Source organism: Canis lupus, chromosome 9 (genome assembly GCF_003254725.2).
Source record: "Canis lupus dingo isolate Sandy chromosome 9, ASM325472v2, whole genome shotgun sequence".
Lineage (NCBI taxonomy): Eukaryota > Metazoa > Chordata > Mammalia > Carnivora > Canidae > Canis > Canis lupus.
The window spans coordinates 27,980,605-27,998,989 of NC_064251.1; the positions used below are offsets into that span (position 1 = coordinate 27,980,605).

General features: G+C 40.3%; 1 protein-coding gene across 13 annotated transcripts in view; it reads right to left on the reverse strand.

The window, feature by feature from the left end:
• Window positions 1–3,495: 3,495 nt before the first annotated feature.
• SPAG9 (sperm associated antigen 9) overlaps window positions 3,496–18,385 on the reverse strand; it is a 145,979-nt gene continuing 131,089 nt past the window's right edge. For 8 of the 13 annotated variants that reach the window (XM_025440308.3, XM_025440306.3, XM_025440304.3 and 5 more), the window contains 5 exons: window positions 17,774–17,887; window positions 15,866–15,904; window positions 14,750–14,926; window positions 12,393–12,542; window positions 3,496–7,054 (listed from right to left, as the gene is read on the reverse strand). In XM_025440308.3, the coding sequence (XP_025296093.1) occupies window positions 6,939–7,054; window positions 12,393–12,542; window positions 14,750–14,926; window positions 15,866–15,904; window positions 17,774–17,887 (596 nt within the window). In that variant the 3' untranslated portion in view covers window positions 3,496–6,938. The remainder of the gene's footprint in view (window positions 7,055–12,392; window positions 12,543–14,749; window positions 14,927–15,865; window positions 15,905–17,773; window positions 17,888–18,385) is intronic. The other 5 variants (XM_025440309.3, XM_025440307.3, XM_025440305.3 and 2 more) reach the window with 1 other exon arrangement.

Sequence of the window (18,385 nt, forward strand, 5' to 3'; positions counted from 1 at the left end):
GGACTGAAAATGAGAATATTCTGAGTTAGGGGTGCCTGGGTGGCTCAGTTGGTTTAGTGTCTGACTCTTGGTTTTGGCTCAGCTCATGATCTTGGGGTCGTGAGATCTAGCCTGGCATCTGGCCCCACACTCAGCAGAAGTCTGCTTGAGATACTCTGTCTCCCTCTGCTCCCTCCCAACTATATATAAATCTTTTTTAAAAACCTAAGAAAAAAAATTGTGCATAAACACCAAAGATTTATTTTTTATCACATGACAAAACAGCCAAAGCAGAGACCATACCACCAATAGCATTTGTTCAACTACTGCTTCTAATGTGCTGCCACAATACTGGGTCCCACCTCATTTCTGTGTCTATTTCCCTCTCTCACCCACATCTCCTGAGGGTGTCTTACTCATCCTCACACACCTGGCACCCAGGAACCTTGAGTCTGCTGCCAAGAGCCTAGCAGGGACAGGTGGTGTGCTGGTTGCTATCACAAGTGTTACTTTACTTCACCATCACAAGAACCCTTTGGGGTGTTCCTCTCTCTTCAGAGAAAAGAAATGGAGTAAGTCAGTGACTAGTGAAAGGTCACAAAATTAGGCAACAGTAGACCCAGTTCTCCTGACCTGAGATCTAGGTCTTCTCCCAACGCACCTGCAGTAGCCTCTAGTGTGGGGGTGTTTGGTTATATCCCCGGTGAGGACCTGGAGCCTTTACTCATCCGAGCTGGGCCTGTTTACCAATGGGCAACAGGACCAGCCAGGCCTCTGCATCACCTGAGAATAATGAATCTATGAATAAATACTTTCAGAAAACTACTAGATGTCATGCAAATGCAAGCTAGTCATGGTAGCATCTGAAAGGTTATGGCTTTTTTTTTTTTCCTATGAAAAAAATCATCTTACCAAGTGCACGGGACATGAAAGAGTACTGGGCTGAGCCTGCTGGCAGGTCACCATGTGCCAGTAAGAAGCGGCTAAGAATAGGGGTGCCTGCCTTCGGCTCAGGTCACGATCTTGAGGTCCTCATATGGAGCTCTGCTTCAGGCTTCTGCTCAGCGGGGAGTCGGCTTGTCTACCTCTCCCCTAGCTCGTGCTGTCTCTCTCTAAATCTTTTTAAAAAATTAAAACAAAAACAAAAACAAAAACAGCTAAGAATGAATGAAGCTTTCTGCTCCTGGAAAACATGTCTGGGAGTCCAGCTGGGCTTGCGTTTGTCTCAAGCAGCTGTTCCCAATGCAAGCATCAGAATCACCTGAGTAACTGTTTATCCAGATACTCCAACAGAGTCAGACACTCCCAGAGGTGAGAGGAAGAAGGAAGTGATTTCTGGAACTAGTATGTAGGCAACTCTGGCCATACCCCCCCCTCCTGGCCTGGTGGAGAACTGAAGCTACTGCATAAAAGCCGCCAGCCTGACTGGGCTTCATTGCTCCACCTTTCTCCTTTGAGTCTGGGATCAAACCATACTACTTATTGTCTGTGGCTGGGAGGCAACGTTCTGCTGGGACATAAAATTGAGCAGCTGAACAATATGGCTCCTTTTGTGAGTGTCATTCTGAAAAATACACTGTAAGTAAATTCCACCTCCCAGGTATCCGGGCCTTGCAGGGGCCTGGCTAACCACGGCCCATAAACAGGAATAGCTGGTATGTATACAGACAACACATGGAGGCAAATCAGACTCAGAGAGGGCTGGAGCCAGCACTTTTTACATCGCCTGGATAAACCACCCCCCCTTTAACCCACGGGAGACCTAATTAGTCCCAAAGATGTTACAGAAATGCTCCTCAGCCTAAGCCACACTTCACACTTAACCTATGACACTTCACAGATGCTGGGACCAGGCCTACAACAGAGTCCTATTCGGTGGGTCTAGGGTGGAGTTTTACGTCTTTATGGGTGCTTCTGGGGTGCTATGTTAAAGTGACTTGCTTACAGTTGCAGTTTCTAGGGGCAGCGCCTAGACAGGTCTAGAGCCTTCTTTCCTGCTATGTATCACTAGGTCTCTAAAGAAAAGGAGTTTATTATTTTTAAAAAAGATTTTATTCATTTATTCATGAGAGACACAGAGAGGTAGAGACACAGGCAGAGGGAGAAGCAGGTTCCATGCAGGGAGCCTGATGTGGGACTTGATCCTGGGTCCCCAGGATCAGACCCTGAGTCAAAGGCAGACGCACAACTGCTGAGCCACCCAGGAGTCCCTAAAGGAAAGGAATTTAAAACTGAACTGTATTGGGGCCCCTGGGTGACTCAGTTGGTTGGGTGTCTGACCCGATTTCGGATCAGGTCACGATTGCAGGGTCATGGGATCCAGTCCCATGTCGGCTGTGTGCTCAGTGTGCAGTCTGCCTGTCCCTCTCCCTCTGCTCCCTCCAACCCTTCACCAGCCACCGATCCTGTTTCTCTCTCTCAAATAAATAAAATCTCTAAAACAGATTTAGATCTTAAATATTATGGAAAAAAAAATAAACAAATATTATGGAATATTTAAGATATCCTGAGAAGTCTCCTAACTATAAAACCTTTCCTAACAAATTTGCCACTGCAGAAAATTAAGCCCATGCCCTTTGTGGCCGTCCGAGTTCTCATGCCTATGCAGAATGGGTGATATTTGGGGGCTGGATGAGGGTGAGCTTGGGCACTTGAGCAGTTATTGTTCCATTAAGGCTTGAAAGACAGTTTCCTCACTGGGTGGGACTTCAGGCCACAGTCTCTGTGCTGAGGACAGCCCCCAACAAAACTATAATGAACATATCCTTTCCTGTGCTGCTCGCTCCTCTGGCTTCTTCTAAGACTGGCTGGATCAGTAAAATGAATGAGGCTGAAAAAAATTAATCAGTTTCCAAAACAATGACTTGGCAGGCCCCAGAAGACCAAGGGGGCAGTTAGGTAAGGTCCTGTAGAGCAGGAATGAGCCAGGTTATTAATTATACTCTAGAGCATCCAACCTCAACTGGATGGATCGCTGTGCCTTCATCAAGTGAACTAGCCTATTAATATGCTGATTGGGGCTACTTTTACTGTCGTGTCAGAGCCCCACATTTCCTGTAAACAAAGTATACAGGATTGGACTAAATACCACTGCTCTGAATATGGATTCACACTGTGCTACCACATGATTAGTTTTATAATCATCCTTCCTTCCAGAGTCTCTTTCATGCAAATGGGTCACAAATAAGCACAGTGTATTATTAACATCTACATTACAGCCTGCTTCTCATTACTGAGTCAACATGGCAACTGGTATGCCTTATATCATGTGTGGGTTGTTACTCAGCACACCCACATTTCTAGAAAGCCCTATTGTCTATTACTCATTTGAACATGTGAGCCAAGCAATCATGTTCTTCATGTATTCCCCCCACTACTCACCTTCAGCCTGAGCAAATGGCGACAGTCCGTGCTGTCATGTTTGATGGGGGAAGATTATTATTAGATTGTTGAATAAAAACCAAGTCCAGACCCCTAAGAAAGGCAAAACCAAAACAAAATACACTGGACCTCATACATGTTTCATATACATATTTATATATATTTCATGTACAAAGTTACATTCCGAACCCCAGGGGTTCCATAATAGAAATAAATACTGAAATAACTACATTGCTAAATGAGCTTTTTGCTCATAGAAATGAAGCCTCAGCCTCTAAGAGACAACAAGTGGGACACTCTAGAACCCATTTTTCAGATTATAGAGGCCAGTAAAAGTCTGGATAAAATGTCTAGGACAAAAAACAAATTCAGAACATAAAATGGTTAAAATATATTCAAATATATTGAGAAATGTATGACAAAATTAATAATAAAAACTTAATTTTTAAGAGAAAGAAAAAGACATTTAGTGTTACAAAATAGCATAACCCTGTTAGAAAAGCATTTATGATTTCCACATTTAATTCTCTCTTCTCTACTCTTCCCATGTTATAAACTGGGGCCAAATGAGTCCCTTTCTCAACATGATCAATTAAGAAGAGCCCTAACTCTGCTTGAGTCCTTTGGTAACGATCATAATACTCACAATGAAATAAATATTCAGTTCCACAGCATTTGCAAGAAAGACGCACATTCTTTAGGACAGTTAATGAGACAATTGTTTTGCTTTGTTTTGTTACTAAGGCAGCCTATGTTAAAGGGTCTATTCTCAAATGCAGTTAGACCTTTACAAGAAATGAACAATGCAGCAACTGAGAGCATGTGTTTTAATCTTTTCTATGCAAACACACTTAATTTGAAAAGTTATGTGCTGCATACTTTGTGCTCAAAATGTTTTAAACTCTCAAAAAGCTGCATCTATTAAGATATTCGTTCCTATTTAAAAAATTTAGATCCACACAGGTTGGAGAAAAACACTCTCAAAACAGTGTTCTTCAAGAATATTCTCCCTTTGCCTCACAGGGATTTCAACCTGCATTTCATAGTAAGTGTTAGGTTGGTGTACAGGATACTTTCATTTTTGTAGATGAGCAATGGTCGAGCATCGGCAATTTCACATGGTTCAACCTCATACATAACCCAAGAATAACAAAACGAGAAAATTCTTGGGTATCCCTTATTTCTTCCAACTAGGGGAAATCTATATTTTTTTACATGGAGAGACCAACTTTTCTCTATCCTTGAGTTGGTAGGTACAGGAAGTATGCACCAACCACTTTGCTGCTTCAAGAAGCTTACATTCTGGTTACGGAAGCAACTGTTACCACCCTGACCAAAGTAAATGTTACAAGAATATAAGCCTATTATTGGGGGAATGGGGAAAATAAAGCAATCTGTGGGAAATATCCAAATGAAATTACAAATATAAGGACAAGCCCTTAAAACAACTTGTACAGGCATTTGTCTCTAGTCCCTGAAGTTATTAACAGGGCGACAGATAATCTGACAGCTTTAGATAAAATAGCTACACCCCTATATTCCTTATGTTAGAGCCAGTAAGTTAAAAAAGATCAGAACCATTGTAACATGTCTGCATTTTTCATCTTTAACCTCCTGATTTCCTAAATTACATTTGGTCATACAAACATGTAAAAGACTGAACAGCAGATGGAGTCTTACTCTGGGATGCTTACTTCTTGGGACTAAAATTTCCAAACACTTTGGTGTTTCCTTTTTCTGAATTTATACAACATTCCCCCAAAATGTTTAAAAATTTGGGGGTTTTGTTTTTTTGTTTGGTTTTGTTTTTAGGTATTGCCAAAAATGGCTTGGATTTAAAATAAAAACATAGCTTCTCAGCTATAAGTGGCCCAAGTTTTGGTGCCTTGAAGAAAAGTGATTGAGTAGTTCAAGCAAAAAAGCATCCTTTTAGTACAGCTTTTACCAAAGGAGTTTTTCCTTCTGGCCATCTAAAGTGGCCATAAATTTATTGTGTACACAATGTGCTTCTAGACACATGTGGCCAAATGGCTCCAAAGGCCTCCTCCAGCTCATTAACTCCCGTGTATTTATAATCTAGCTTAATCCTGTAGATGCTTGAAGGACAGTGGCATACTTTTTTACAAACATGTCTGTATGACATTCAGAAAGAACAAATCCCTGGCACTTAAGAACACTTACACAGTCTGAGGCCTGCGTGTGCTTACTTTTCCTTCAAGTAGTCCTTCTGATAACTGGGGGCCTTTGTTCAACAGGCTTAGATTTTTAAAAAATAACACTTAAATTTATATTCAGTTTTGCTTAAAGAAATGGTAAATAACACATTTTCAAGAAGCTGGAGAGGGAAAAACTGCAGCATAACGGTTTTTGAAAACTTATGAAACAAGAAAGTCAGTTAAACCCAGAGTCAGTTTTTTTAAATGGTCAGTATAAGCAAAAAAGATGAACATGTTGTGGGCTTTTACTTTATGGTATCTTGGCTTTGTCTTCTTCCCTTTCATAGTTTTCCTTTTTGAAGATGGCATTTTAATCTTAAAAGGGCACAAAAGCTTAAAGGTGTCATTTACATACAAAATATCAAGTGCTAGCTGTTCTGTAGTTTTACATAGAACAAGAAAAAATACTGTTTCTCACCAAATCCCTTATTCGATCCATAGGCCACTCTATCACCACTGCAGCTTTACTCTTATTAACTGGTAAGAGCAGTCCAAGAACAACTGGTAAATAAGTGAATTTTTTACATGGAAAAAATTCAACCAACTACCACCATTCACTGATACAAGAACCCAAAACACAATTTCCTTAAAAAAAAAAATTCTTCCCATTGTTGAAGTGATCTTCTGAGCCTTATAAATAATAAACCTTTCAGACACGTCAGTATGAAAATGAGACTAGTACTCAGAGAGCAGGCCTCATAAACTTTAGAGCTCTAATAAGTCAGAAACAGGAAACTTTTATTTAAATAGTGTAGTCTTAATTTCTTTAATATAAAACCCCCCAAATCTGATGAAAACAAGGTTTTATATACCATATAAACAAGATTTGTCAGATTTGAAAGTGAAAGTTAAAGTAATTTACAGTTAGCTTTTAGCCCCCTGGGACATCTAGAGAAATCCTGAAATCCACCTGATACTAGCTTGTGTCAATTTTATAATACATTGGGAAAAACTTTATTATTGTACTTAATGGTACAATTTCACTTACCAAGTGTTCCCATTAATTCCATTATTAGTGACAGCTAAAAAGTGACCCCATCAAACAAAGTGAGTGACATTAACTGTGGCAGAGTAAGCCACATCTGGATTGCTTTTGGTAATTTACCAGTTTGCAGAGAGTAAACATTCTTTGATTTGTTCATAACATACTGAAATTGCCTATAACACTGGTGCAGTAAAACAGCTAGTTCCTGTATTGTTACAGTAGGACAGGTTCTGTAATATAAAGTTAACAGGAAAAAGAAATGCTCACACATAATGTGGTGAAACTAATTTCACATAGAGAGCATTAAATAAAGGGGCAGAGGGAAAATAAACCATGCAGAAGAGACAGCTTCCCCGTCTCCACCTGTTCCTATGTGCTCACTCACTGCCATACATCACTTGCCATACTATCAGGTGACTCCTTTCTGCTTTGGCGACAGAAGGTTCAAGTGGAAGATCCTCTCCAAGAAGTTCTGATTCTCCACCTTCATCACCTGGGGGATGATAACAAGAACTCAAGTTAGGTTGAGCATGGAATATGCAGTCCAAAGGACAGCAGATAGAATGTCCATGGTTAGCCTGTGAACAGTACGCACAAAGGTTGGCCAACTCCCATTTTGGAGAACACAGGACAAGAAATGACATAAATCAGAACCCTCACTTGCCCGACTTCTGAAAAGGTTAATTCAGTTTTCAGACAATAAAAGTGAGTTTACAGTACTAAATTAGAAACCCATCCCAGTATGTCTGCATACTGAGGTTAACAGAAATGAGAAGCTAAAAAGGAAAAGCTGTCCGACCCTGTGTTCATCCAAATGGACAGAGTCTACTCTCATTTATGTCAAACTGAGAAGTGAGACTAGATAAGCCTAGATAAGTGGAGGTGTGGAGATAGAGCCCACACCCACAAACTAGCTAAACCACACCCACACATACCCACAAACTAGCTAAACCCAAACAACTCATGTTTGTTGTCAGTGACAATAATGCTCTCCAATCAGAGATAACCAATACAGGCACATGGAAACAGAAACTGCCTCCCTGCAGCACTAGGAGATGGCAGATTCATCACACAAGAATACACTCAGGGGGATCCCTGGGTGGCGCAGCAGTTTGGCGCCTGCCTTTGGCCCAGGGTGCGATCCTGGAGACCCGGGATTGAATCCCACATCGGGCTCCCGGTGCATGGAGCCTGCTTCTCCCTCTGCCTGTGTCTCTGCCTCTCTCTCTCTCTCTGTGACTATCATAAAAAAAAAAAAAAAAAAAAAAAAGAATACACTCAGATTTTTGTTTTTTAAGATTTTATTTTATTTTTAAAAATATTTTATTTGGGACACCTGGGTGGCTCAGTGGTTGAGCATCTACCTTCGGCTCAGGGTATGATCCTGGAGTTCCTGGATCGAGTTCCATGTTGGGCTCCTCACATGGAGCCTGCTTCTCCCTCTGCCTATGTCTCTGCCTCTCTCTCTGTGTCTCTCATGAATAGATAAATAAAATCTTTAAAAAATAACAAAAAATAAAGATTTTATTTACTTATTTGACACATGGACAGAGACAGAGAACACAAACAGGGGGAGTGGTAGGCAGAGGGAGAGAGAGAGAAGCAGGCTCCCCACAGAGCAGGGAGCCTGATGCGGAGCTTTATCCCAGGACCCTGAGATCATGACCGGAGCTGAAGGCAGACGCTTAACCAACTGAACCACCCAGGTGCCCCTAAGATTTTATTTTCAAGTAATCTCTACACCCAATGTGGGGCTCGAGCTCACCACCCTGAGATCAAGAGTCCCAAGCTCCACTAAGCCAGCAAAGGCCCCTCTATATTGGGTTTTTCTTCCCATGATTTTCAAGTTTAGGATAGATTATGAATTAATGGTGTATGGTAGAAATGAAGGCACAAGGCCGAAGCCACAGAAGGCTATAGGTTCTCCTAGGAATAGCTGAATGAACTGGATAAATGAAGTCCTGACTAAAGACACTGCTCCCCAAGGGCCAGGGCAAGCAAACCACACTCCTCTCTACAACGTACATCCCTAGTTTTGCTGTTGCAGACCAGGGTTACTCTGACACAACTCAGTGACAACTGGTCTCTGGGGTGGATTCTTCACCAGAATCCTACATACTTATATACCAAGGGGCAAAGGTACACTGCTGATCTGCTAGTTTTGCCATGTATCTCACCTGAATTTCAGCTGGTTAAAAGAAAACATTGGTAGTGTCAACGAGAAACTGGCAGAAAAAAAAATCCCTAAAAATTGGCATTTTTCTCTGCAGGCCAAATACTCCTTAACCTACCTCTTCGTGACCCTTTCACAGCAATGTCCAACTGTGTAGTGGAGCACGATCTCAAAGATTCAAGACAAAATCCAAGAATGTAAAAAAATTGAGTTTGGTTTTTAAATTTTAAAAAATTACAATGAGGGATGCCTTGGTGGCTTAGTCAGTTAAGTGTCTGACTCTTGATTTTAGCTCAGGTCATGATTTCAGGGTGGTGAGACCAAGTGCCAGGTTGGGCTTCATGTTTGGCATGAAGCCTGCTAAAGAGTCTCTCCCTCTTCTCCCTCTGCCCCTCCCCACTAAAATAAACAAAAAATAAACTAAAAAATAAAAAAAAATTACAATGATAATGACAAATTAGTTGGCAAGGTTAAAGGCTGTTGGTATTTGAGTTGCTTTGTTTTAAAGGTTCTACTGTTTAGAATCACCATTTCCTAGGGCTCTACATCTTACTTAATTAAACCACTGAAACTAGAAGACTGGTGATAAACAGGTGACAGGGATTTAGAGCACATCTGTTGTAAGAAGCATGGGTGATGGGATCCCTGGGTGGCGCAGAGGTTTGGCGCCTGCCTTTGGCCCAGGGCGCAATCCCGGAGACCCGGGATCGAATCCCACATCGGGCTCCCGGTGCATGGAGCCTGCTTCTCCCTCTGCCTGTGTCTCTGCCTCTCTCTCTCTCTCTCTCTCTGTGACTATCATAAATAAATAAATAAATAAATAAATAAATAAATAAATAAATAAATAAAAAAAGAAGAAGCATGGGTGATGTATGGAAGTGGAGAGCCACCAGACTGTACACCTGAAACTAATACAACACTGTATGTTAACTACACTGGAATTAAAAAAAAAAAATATGGGACTCATGGGATCAATTTTTCATTGTTAAAATATTACAGGAAACTAAAATGGAACAAAAAGATCAAATTTGATTTGAGAAAAAAAAAAAAGTATACTTACTTACTATTAAAATTAAGCCTGTGCTTTCCAGGCTGGATTAACTAGAGATATTGACAAACCTGGTTAAACAATTTTTATGCTGTTTTCAGGATCCACAATGGAAGGAGTTTCCAGTGGACATGGAAAAACCACAGATTTTATTAACATACTCCTTAGTATGGTTCCAAGTGCCATGTTTCATGCCAAGTAAAAGCTGCCCTAATCACCCCAGCTAAATGGAATCCCTTTCTATCAAGGAATTCTGCACCAATAGTCAATTATTTATTTATTTATTTATTTATTTATTTATTTATTTATTTATTTATAGTCAATTATTTAAAAACATTTTGAAGCAACTTCATTCCTACTAACACCACTAGAATCAGTCAATTCCTAAATTTCACAGTAACATCCCCCCCTTAAAAATGTATAAGTCTTTTGCATCAGATAGTCTGGTTTATACTAATTATATGCGGCACACTGTCATTTACATGGCCCTAAATTTTATACTACTTTCTTATAGAATTCAACAGCCCCCAAATCCCTCCCTTCTGAGATATACCTAAAGCCCAGCAACCATCTTTGACCTAAGACAACTCCCAGCTCCCAATCTCCTCAAGGTCAAGGTGATGCCCAGCATCAAACTCCTCCCTCTCTCCCCTCCAGGTCTGCTTCTTCTGTTCTGGTAGTCTTTTTTTGTTTGTTTTTTAAAGATTTATTTACTTATTTATTCATGAGACACACACAGAGAGAGAGAGAGAGAGAGAGAGAGAGGGAGAGAGGCAGAGACACAGGCAGAGGGAGAAGCAGGCTCCATGCAAGGAGCCCGACGTGGGACTTGATCTTCGGTCTCCAGGATCACACCCTGAGCTGCAGGCGGCGCTAAACCGCTGCGCCACCGGGGCTGCCCTGTTCTGGTAGTCTTTATCTCTGAGTAAATGGGTCACCTCACCTTTCTCCACATCCTATTAGTTACTAATTCCTCATCATGCTGTTACTGCCCTACTCAGTTTTTCATTTTTTTCCTACCTCATTTCCCTATGTCTAGTTTTTTTTTTTTTTTAGATTTTATTTATTTATTCATGAGAGATACAGAAAGAAAGAAGCAGAGACACAGGCAGAGGGAGAAGTCAGCTCCTCTCAGGAAGCCTGGTGCGGGACTCAATCCCTGGATCCGGGATCACGCCCTGAGCTGAAGGTGAACACTCAACCACTGAGCCACCCAGGCGTCCCTCTGTATTTCTAGTCTTATACCTCCAACTCATCTTCTACACAAATCTATTCACATTGCTCTTCTATTTAAAGTCCTCTGATAGTTTTCCTTAGCTTTAAAGATAGAAGTGCATTAACTATAGAGAACAAACTGATGGTTACCAGAGAGGAGGTGGGTGGGAGGATGGGGGAAACAGGTGATGGGGATTAAGGAGTGTACCTATTGTAATGAACACTGGGTGATGTGTGGAACCGTTGAATCACTGTATCATACATTTGAAACTAACACACTGTATGTGAACTATACTGGATCAGAGAAAGGGAAGGAAAGGAAGGAAATACATACATACATATATAAAAATATAGAAGTGCAAACTCCTTAATTTCGTATATAAAGATCTTCCATAATCCAGCCCCAATCCCCCCTTTCTAGATTTATCTCTGGTCAAATGCTCCAGCCATTTAAAAATACTTTTTCTTCATTCAAGATGGTTTCAACATTTCTAAGCAAGCCTTTCTTTGATCAAGCTATCTATTCTCTTACCTTGGAATGCCAATCCTCAGCATTCCTCATCCTGCTCATTCCCCAGCCCAATTATTTAGACTACCACCATGCAGATCTATGTCAGCTCAAGCATCATGTGTTGCCTCTGTCCCTGCCCCACCCCCTGACCCCCAGAACACCTGTAACACTTATCTATTAACATACTGCTATCTCTGCACTCTTCCATAATCTGCTGGAAGGGATCTTTGATTTGTATCTGCATCTCAAGCTTAAGACTGACAGGCACCTAGCAAATCATGTTTGTAAGGTGAAAAAAAGAACAAACAAAATCCATATTGGTACAAACACTACTTTATGAAGTATTTTTATTTCTCCCTTTTGTAGGTGAGGAAACTAGGCTTCAGGGAGGCTGAATGATTTGCCCAAGGCCTTCTGATTCCTTATCTTATACTCTTCACATACACTTCCATATATGATCCAATCCTGTTTTCTTTCTTTTTTCTTTTTAAATGGTGGGTCATACAGGTCAACAAGAGTCTTACTTTTCATCAAATTTTATTTGCAGATAATGCAGGGTTGTTTTTTTTTTTTTTTAAAGTAATCTCTATACCCACCATGGGGCTCAAACCTACAACCCCAAGATCAAGAGTTGCATGCTCTTCTGAGCCAGCCAGGCACCCCAAATCTTGCTATTTTCAAATGCTCCTTCAAACAAATACACTTCTGTATAAAAAACTTAAAAAAAAATAAGAAAAAAGGGTAATATAAATTTGTTTTCTAAGTCAAGAATTCAAAGAAAACCTCTTAAAAATCACTTATCAGAGTAGTTTCTTGTTTACTATGAGTGAAAATCCAAGTTACAGAACACAGTGGAGATCAAGCTCCCAGAACCAATGACTTACCCATTCGGAAGTCAATGTAGCCCTCTCCTCCACTGATGACGAGCATAGACTTCAAGGGCGTCTGGCTGCCAGGCTCCTGTGTAGATGGCCCTGCCTTGTCACCTGTTAGATCTGTGCCACTGCTGCCACTTTGTGGGCTGATGACTTGACCTATTTGTGCAAGAACAGAAGAGGATGGTACTTACCACAGACTAGGGTGGGGAAGACTCATTTTCTCTGAAAATTTTCAGAAAATTGAACAAAAGGGTAAATATATTCTGATACAACCAAAGTCCTAGGGATGCCAGAAACCTCTGCATGATCATAAAATACCTGTAAAGGTCATAGGAAGTAAATTCGAAAATCTAAGTAGAGCCCTTTTGTACCAAAGAAGGAATGGGTCCAAACCTATTCTGAGATCTGGGTGGCTAGGCTGGTCTTAGCTGCCTGCTTTAGACTATTACAGTCTACATCTTTTGATCTGAGGAACAGTAAAGGGTGCATGTGCATTTATGTAAGAGACTGAGAAAAATCTTCAACGTAAGCCCTACGAGTTTGGATATTCATAATTAATATTTAAATATATTTCAAATCCATAGTTTTTCTCTCATTATTTAAGGAAAGTATATCTTATTTGTAATTTAGATCATGGAAATAAAATTACTGGTAAATGTGCCATTTACGCTAAGTTTAAGTTGTAAGGCAGAATTCCGTGAGCATGAAATGGCAAAGACACCTTTAACATGCAATAGTTTAAATGAACTAGATTTTTATGTATAAACATGAACAAATCTCAAAAAAATGAGAAGCGAGTTGGAGAATATATAAGTGACATAACATTTAAGTTCAAAGACAGAAAAAAAGACTACATATTGTTTAGAGACTTGTTCAAATATAAAAATATAAAAACATGGGCAGGATACTCCATCAACTTCAGGTCAGGGGTAGCAGATGGCAGGAAAAGTAGAAGGGAATGGGATTAGAGGAATATAAAGGAGACTCAAAAAATAAATAAAGGAGACTCAAAGGGGATTCTAAGACCCTTTTTATACAAAAGCAAAACAGTATTACTATCAGGAATTCCATTTCTAGGAATTTATCCTAAGAAATAACTATATAAATATACAAGGTGTATGTTTCAGGAAGCTCATTACCATGTTGTTAAGAATACTGAATAACTGGTTAGGGAACAATGTGCCAGACCTATACTATGGACATTTAATCACTTGATCTTTAGAATACCCTCAGGAAAATGAGTATGAGTATAATTTTATGTGTCAACTTGACTAGGCTATAGTGCACAGATATGTGGCCAAACTCCATTCTAGATATTGCTGTGAAGGTATTTTTTTTATAATTAACACTTAAATCAGTGCATTTTGAGTAAAGTAGATTATTTCTCCATGGTGTGGGTAGGCCTCATCCAGCCAGCTGAAGGCCTTCAGGAAAAAAGGTCCCCCAAGGAAGAAAGAACTCTGCCTCTAGACTGCCTTTGGACTCCAGGGGCAACATCAACTCTTTCTTGGGTCTCCAGCCTGGCAGCCTACCTGCAGATTTCAGACCTGCCTGCCCCTATAATCAATCACCTGAGCCAATTCCTGAAATTAAATCAATTTCACATTCTTTCTCATACTGTATTGGTTCTATGTCTCATGTCCAGTGTCACACAGTTGGTGTCGTAAAGTCAGAGTCAAACTTTGTATAACTCCAAAACTTGCATCTTATGGGGGAAAAGAATTCAAAACATGGGTCCTGCTTGCAGAAGGTCAGTCACATCAGTTTAGTATTCTTTGTGGACAGAACCTTTTTCATTGGACATCACCACTACCAACTTTTACTGGATAGTGCTTTATAGTTCCGAAGTAGCTTTGTTAATTTTCATAACAAATGAGGTCAAAAAAGCAGAGATTAGTCGTGTCCACTTAGGAAATGAAGACAAGTATCAGAGGTTAAGTGACTTGCTCAAGATAACTACCCAAGTGGTGAGGCAGGGACTCCTATCTGCTGCTCTTTGCCATAACACTGAGAAAGGCAACATAGCACATTCCCGGTCTCTTCCTGTATACAATCTTTCTGGCCATCTCCTTCACTAGGCCCACAACTATTTCTGGTATTCTGCAGTGACAAAATACTATCACTGCTTTTCAAAAGCAAGGTCTCTTAAATAAAGATTGACAGGTTTGTTTTGGGGGAGAAAGATTCCAAAACAATTTCGTTCAAATATCCCTATAGTGCTTTATCCATACCTCCATTATAACTTATCATATATTATACTGGAATTATTTGTAATTCGAGTTCTTAGCTTTAGACTAGGTAGTGGAACCAAGGGATAGAAGAGATAATTATATGCAACTTCTCAACAGAGTAATCTAACTCACCTGGGACTGCCACAAAGAATTTCACAGCATCTTGGTGCCCATGGAAGCAAAGCTGTGCATGTGCCATTGAACAGTAAGGTATAAATGTCCCGGGAGTCACTTTATCACTGTTTTCATCACCATATACTCGGATTACACTTCCAGGACGATTTCCTGGTGCTCCTGAGGTTTTATTTGCTGCAACAGAAAAACCAAAGACCAAATATTTTCCCCTAGGAAATAGTAATGATGCAGGATGTTACTGGTTAATCCTTATGATACTATCTAAAAGCTACAGCCAGTTGAGGTAAAAACAAGGGCAGCAATGCCAACTCAAGATAAAGCTGGAAAAAAAGGTAACATAGCATGCTAGTTATTTTTAAGTACCTCAGTAAATGGAGTAGGGGATTTTGCCAGTCTAGCAGTAACTAAGCTTACTTTTTAAAAACACATCTATTAATTAAAAAAAAAAAAAATCTTAGTTTAAAAAAAGCCCAGATTTGAATCTTAGGCATGTCTGTTTTATTTTTATTTATTTATTTTTAAATCCCCATTTTGGAAGACTAACCAGTTACAGTTTACAGTAAATGGGTATATTGTTAAATTAAAATTTCATAGTTTTATCTTCTGATTTTTCTCCCTTCTGGTAAGAATATCTCCCTTGAAGGGGTGGTAAAAAGCTGTGTTTAAAAGGATGCAGCCACTACAATAGAGTAGTTTTCATTTATACCAGCTTGATGGCTTGCTGCATTATTTTAGAACAACCAGACTCACAAAACATCCCCATTCCATGGGCCAGTAAGTGAATGAAAGAAACATGGTCGATAACAAGAGTAAACAATGGATATTAATGACAGTTTTAAGAGATGTTTCGTGTTTTTATTGGAAGGAAAACAAAGTCTGGAAGAAAGTTCAGCTGCAACAAAAGATGATAAATACACTAAGCCGTTGAGCAGTAGTTTGGTGGCCATGTAACAAGTATTAAAAAAACAAAACCAACAGAACATCTGCTGCGATGCAGTGACTGTGAGTGGATGGCATTTAGGAACATTCAAGAGGGCATCTAGAGCCGGAGGACAGCCTCCCAGTGGCCATCAGAAGCCAGGAAGAAGAGCTGGATTCAGGATCTGCACTTACCCCTCAGCCCCAGTAAGCGTCCCTGGTGGAGGATTACGGCTACAGTGAGAGAGGAGGAAAGGGACATGGAGAGGTGCACGGCAGGGGACAAGCACTACCATGAACCTCTGCGCTTGCGGCTTCTCCTCTATCTGCTCACTTGGCATTCCAAGCACCTGACTACATTAACAAAATCCAACTTGGTGTAATACCAAGTAACATGGGAAGTTCTTATCAAAGCCTCTATAGAATATCTGCTCAAAAAGGACAATTTGATTTACTGTGATTTTGCTTTTCTTAATCATAAAGCAATTTCAGAGAATAAGAATTGAATAAGGAGCATTTCCTAAATGTGAATATTTCCCCTTTTTCTTTTTTTTTTTTTGGTGTGGCAGGTGTTATTGATCTAGAGGAGGAGCGCTGAGCACAGCCTGCCCCATTTCCCCTTTTTCTTTAAGAAATCTTGTTCAAATTGCTTTGTTAAAATAGAATTCTCTTTTATAATGAAGTAAACTCATGTAGATTTCTAACTACTTGCACAAAAAACAGGTGGAATTAAGAACTTAGGTTCTTGGGACGCCTTGGTGGCTCAGTGGATGAGAGCCTGTCCTTGGCACAGGGCATGATCCTGGAGTCTTTTTTTTTTTTTTTTTTTATATTTTATTTATTTATTCATGAGAATACACAGAGGGGAGAGAGAGAGAGAGGCAGAGACACAGGCAGAGGGAGAAGCAGGCTTCATGCAGGGAGCCTGACGTGGGACTCGATCCAGGGTCTCCAGGATCACACCCTGGGCTGCAGACGGCGCTAAACCGCTGAGCCACTGGGGCTGCCCCTGATCCTGGAGTCTTGAGATCAAGTCCCACATCGGGCTCCCTGCATGGAGCCTGCTGATCTCTCTCTGTCTATGTCTCTGCCTATCTCTCTGTGTGTCTCTCATGAATAAATAAAACCTTAAAAAAAAAAAAAAAAAGAACTTAGGTTCTTGTCCCCATTCTCCCTAAAGAAAGATAGGGCAATTTTGAGGTGTTTAGTTATCAACTTATTCTCTGGACTTATGGCACTTGTTTTCAAACCATTCCGGCCCATGAATTCTGTAACACAAAAATGCTCATTTGATGAATAATCAATGTAATGGAACATAATATGAAAAACATACAACGTACATTTTGTTCAAAAAACTAACAATAATGAAACAATATAAAACACATACAAAGTACATTCTGTTCATATCCTTTTCACATACAGGAGAAATGGCTTATCTCCAGTATAACCAAACGCTTGCTGACCTAAGAAACTTTTCCCACATCTTGTAATCCTCAAATAAGCTGAGTGGAACATCCTATAGTAACTGCCAGGGAGATGTGAAGAACCAGAATGATTCTAGGTCCTATTTCTGGACATTGATGTACTATCACTGGAGGAAAGTTGAACCTCCGCCTTTCTTTTTTCTTTTCTTTTCTTTCTTTTTTCCTTTCCTTTCCTTCTTTCTCTTCCTTCCTTCCTTCTTTTCTTTCTCTCTTTCCTTCCTTCCTTCCTTCCTTCCTTCCTTCCTTCCTTCCTTCCTTCTTCTTTCTCTCCTTCCTTCCTCCCTCCCTCCCTCCCTCCCTCCCTCCCTTCCTTCCTTCCTTCCTTCCTTCCTTCCTTCCTTCCTTCCTTTTTTCAGCCTTTATTTAAACAACGAAATAGGACTATGATTCCTGAACTGAGAAAAGGAGCTTCTCACAATAGAACATTTTTAGTTATGGACCTTGGTCCTGACACATGGACACTGTTAATGTGCTACAGTTTATAAGTTTTGTAGAAGTAATGAAAAAACAATAGTTAGGTCTTTGACCCATACCAAAACCACTCCTTCTGCATGAATTCTGGACACAACTACACCCTGCAACTCTTTGCACTGTGAAAGTCAGCTAAAAATATACTTACTTTCTGTCAATGGGATGGAGATAATGACACCGTTTCCTGTCCCCACCCATAAACGATTGCAAGACACCATAAGAGCTGTGATCCTCACAAAAGAGAAGCCCAGTTTTCCAGTACCTGTACAATGGGGGGAAATTTTTTTGAGAAACTAGAGCACATAATGTTTTAGGTTCCAAATCCTTCAAAAAGACTGGATTATCATAAAAGAGAGGAAATGTGACCAGAGCTGGTTGGATGTTTCCTAAAGGTGTACATCAAAGAGAACTTTCAGAGGATCCCTGGATGGCTCAGCAGTTTAGCGCCTGCCTTCGGCCCAGGGCATGATCCTGGAGTCCCAGGATCATCGAGTCCCACATCGGGCTCCCTGCATGGGGCCTGCTTCTCCCTCTGCCTTCTCTTTCTCTCTCTCTCTCTCTTTCTCTCTCTCTCTCTCTCATGAATAAATAAAATCTTAAAAAAAAAAAAACAAAGCGAACTTCCATTAGACTTTATCACCTGTCTGATAACTCATGGTAAATGGAAAAAGAAAATTCTAAAGTAGCTGACATTTCATTATCATTCAGAAAGAAAATACTGTTGATCAGAAAGTATGACACAGATTTATTAGGGAGCTGC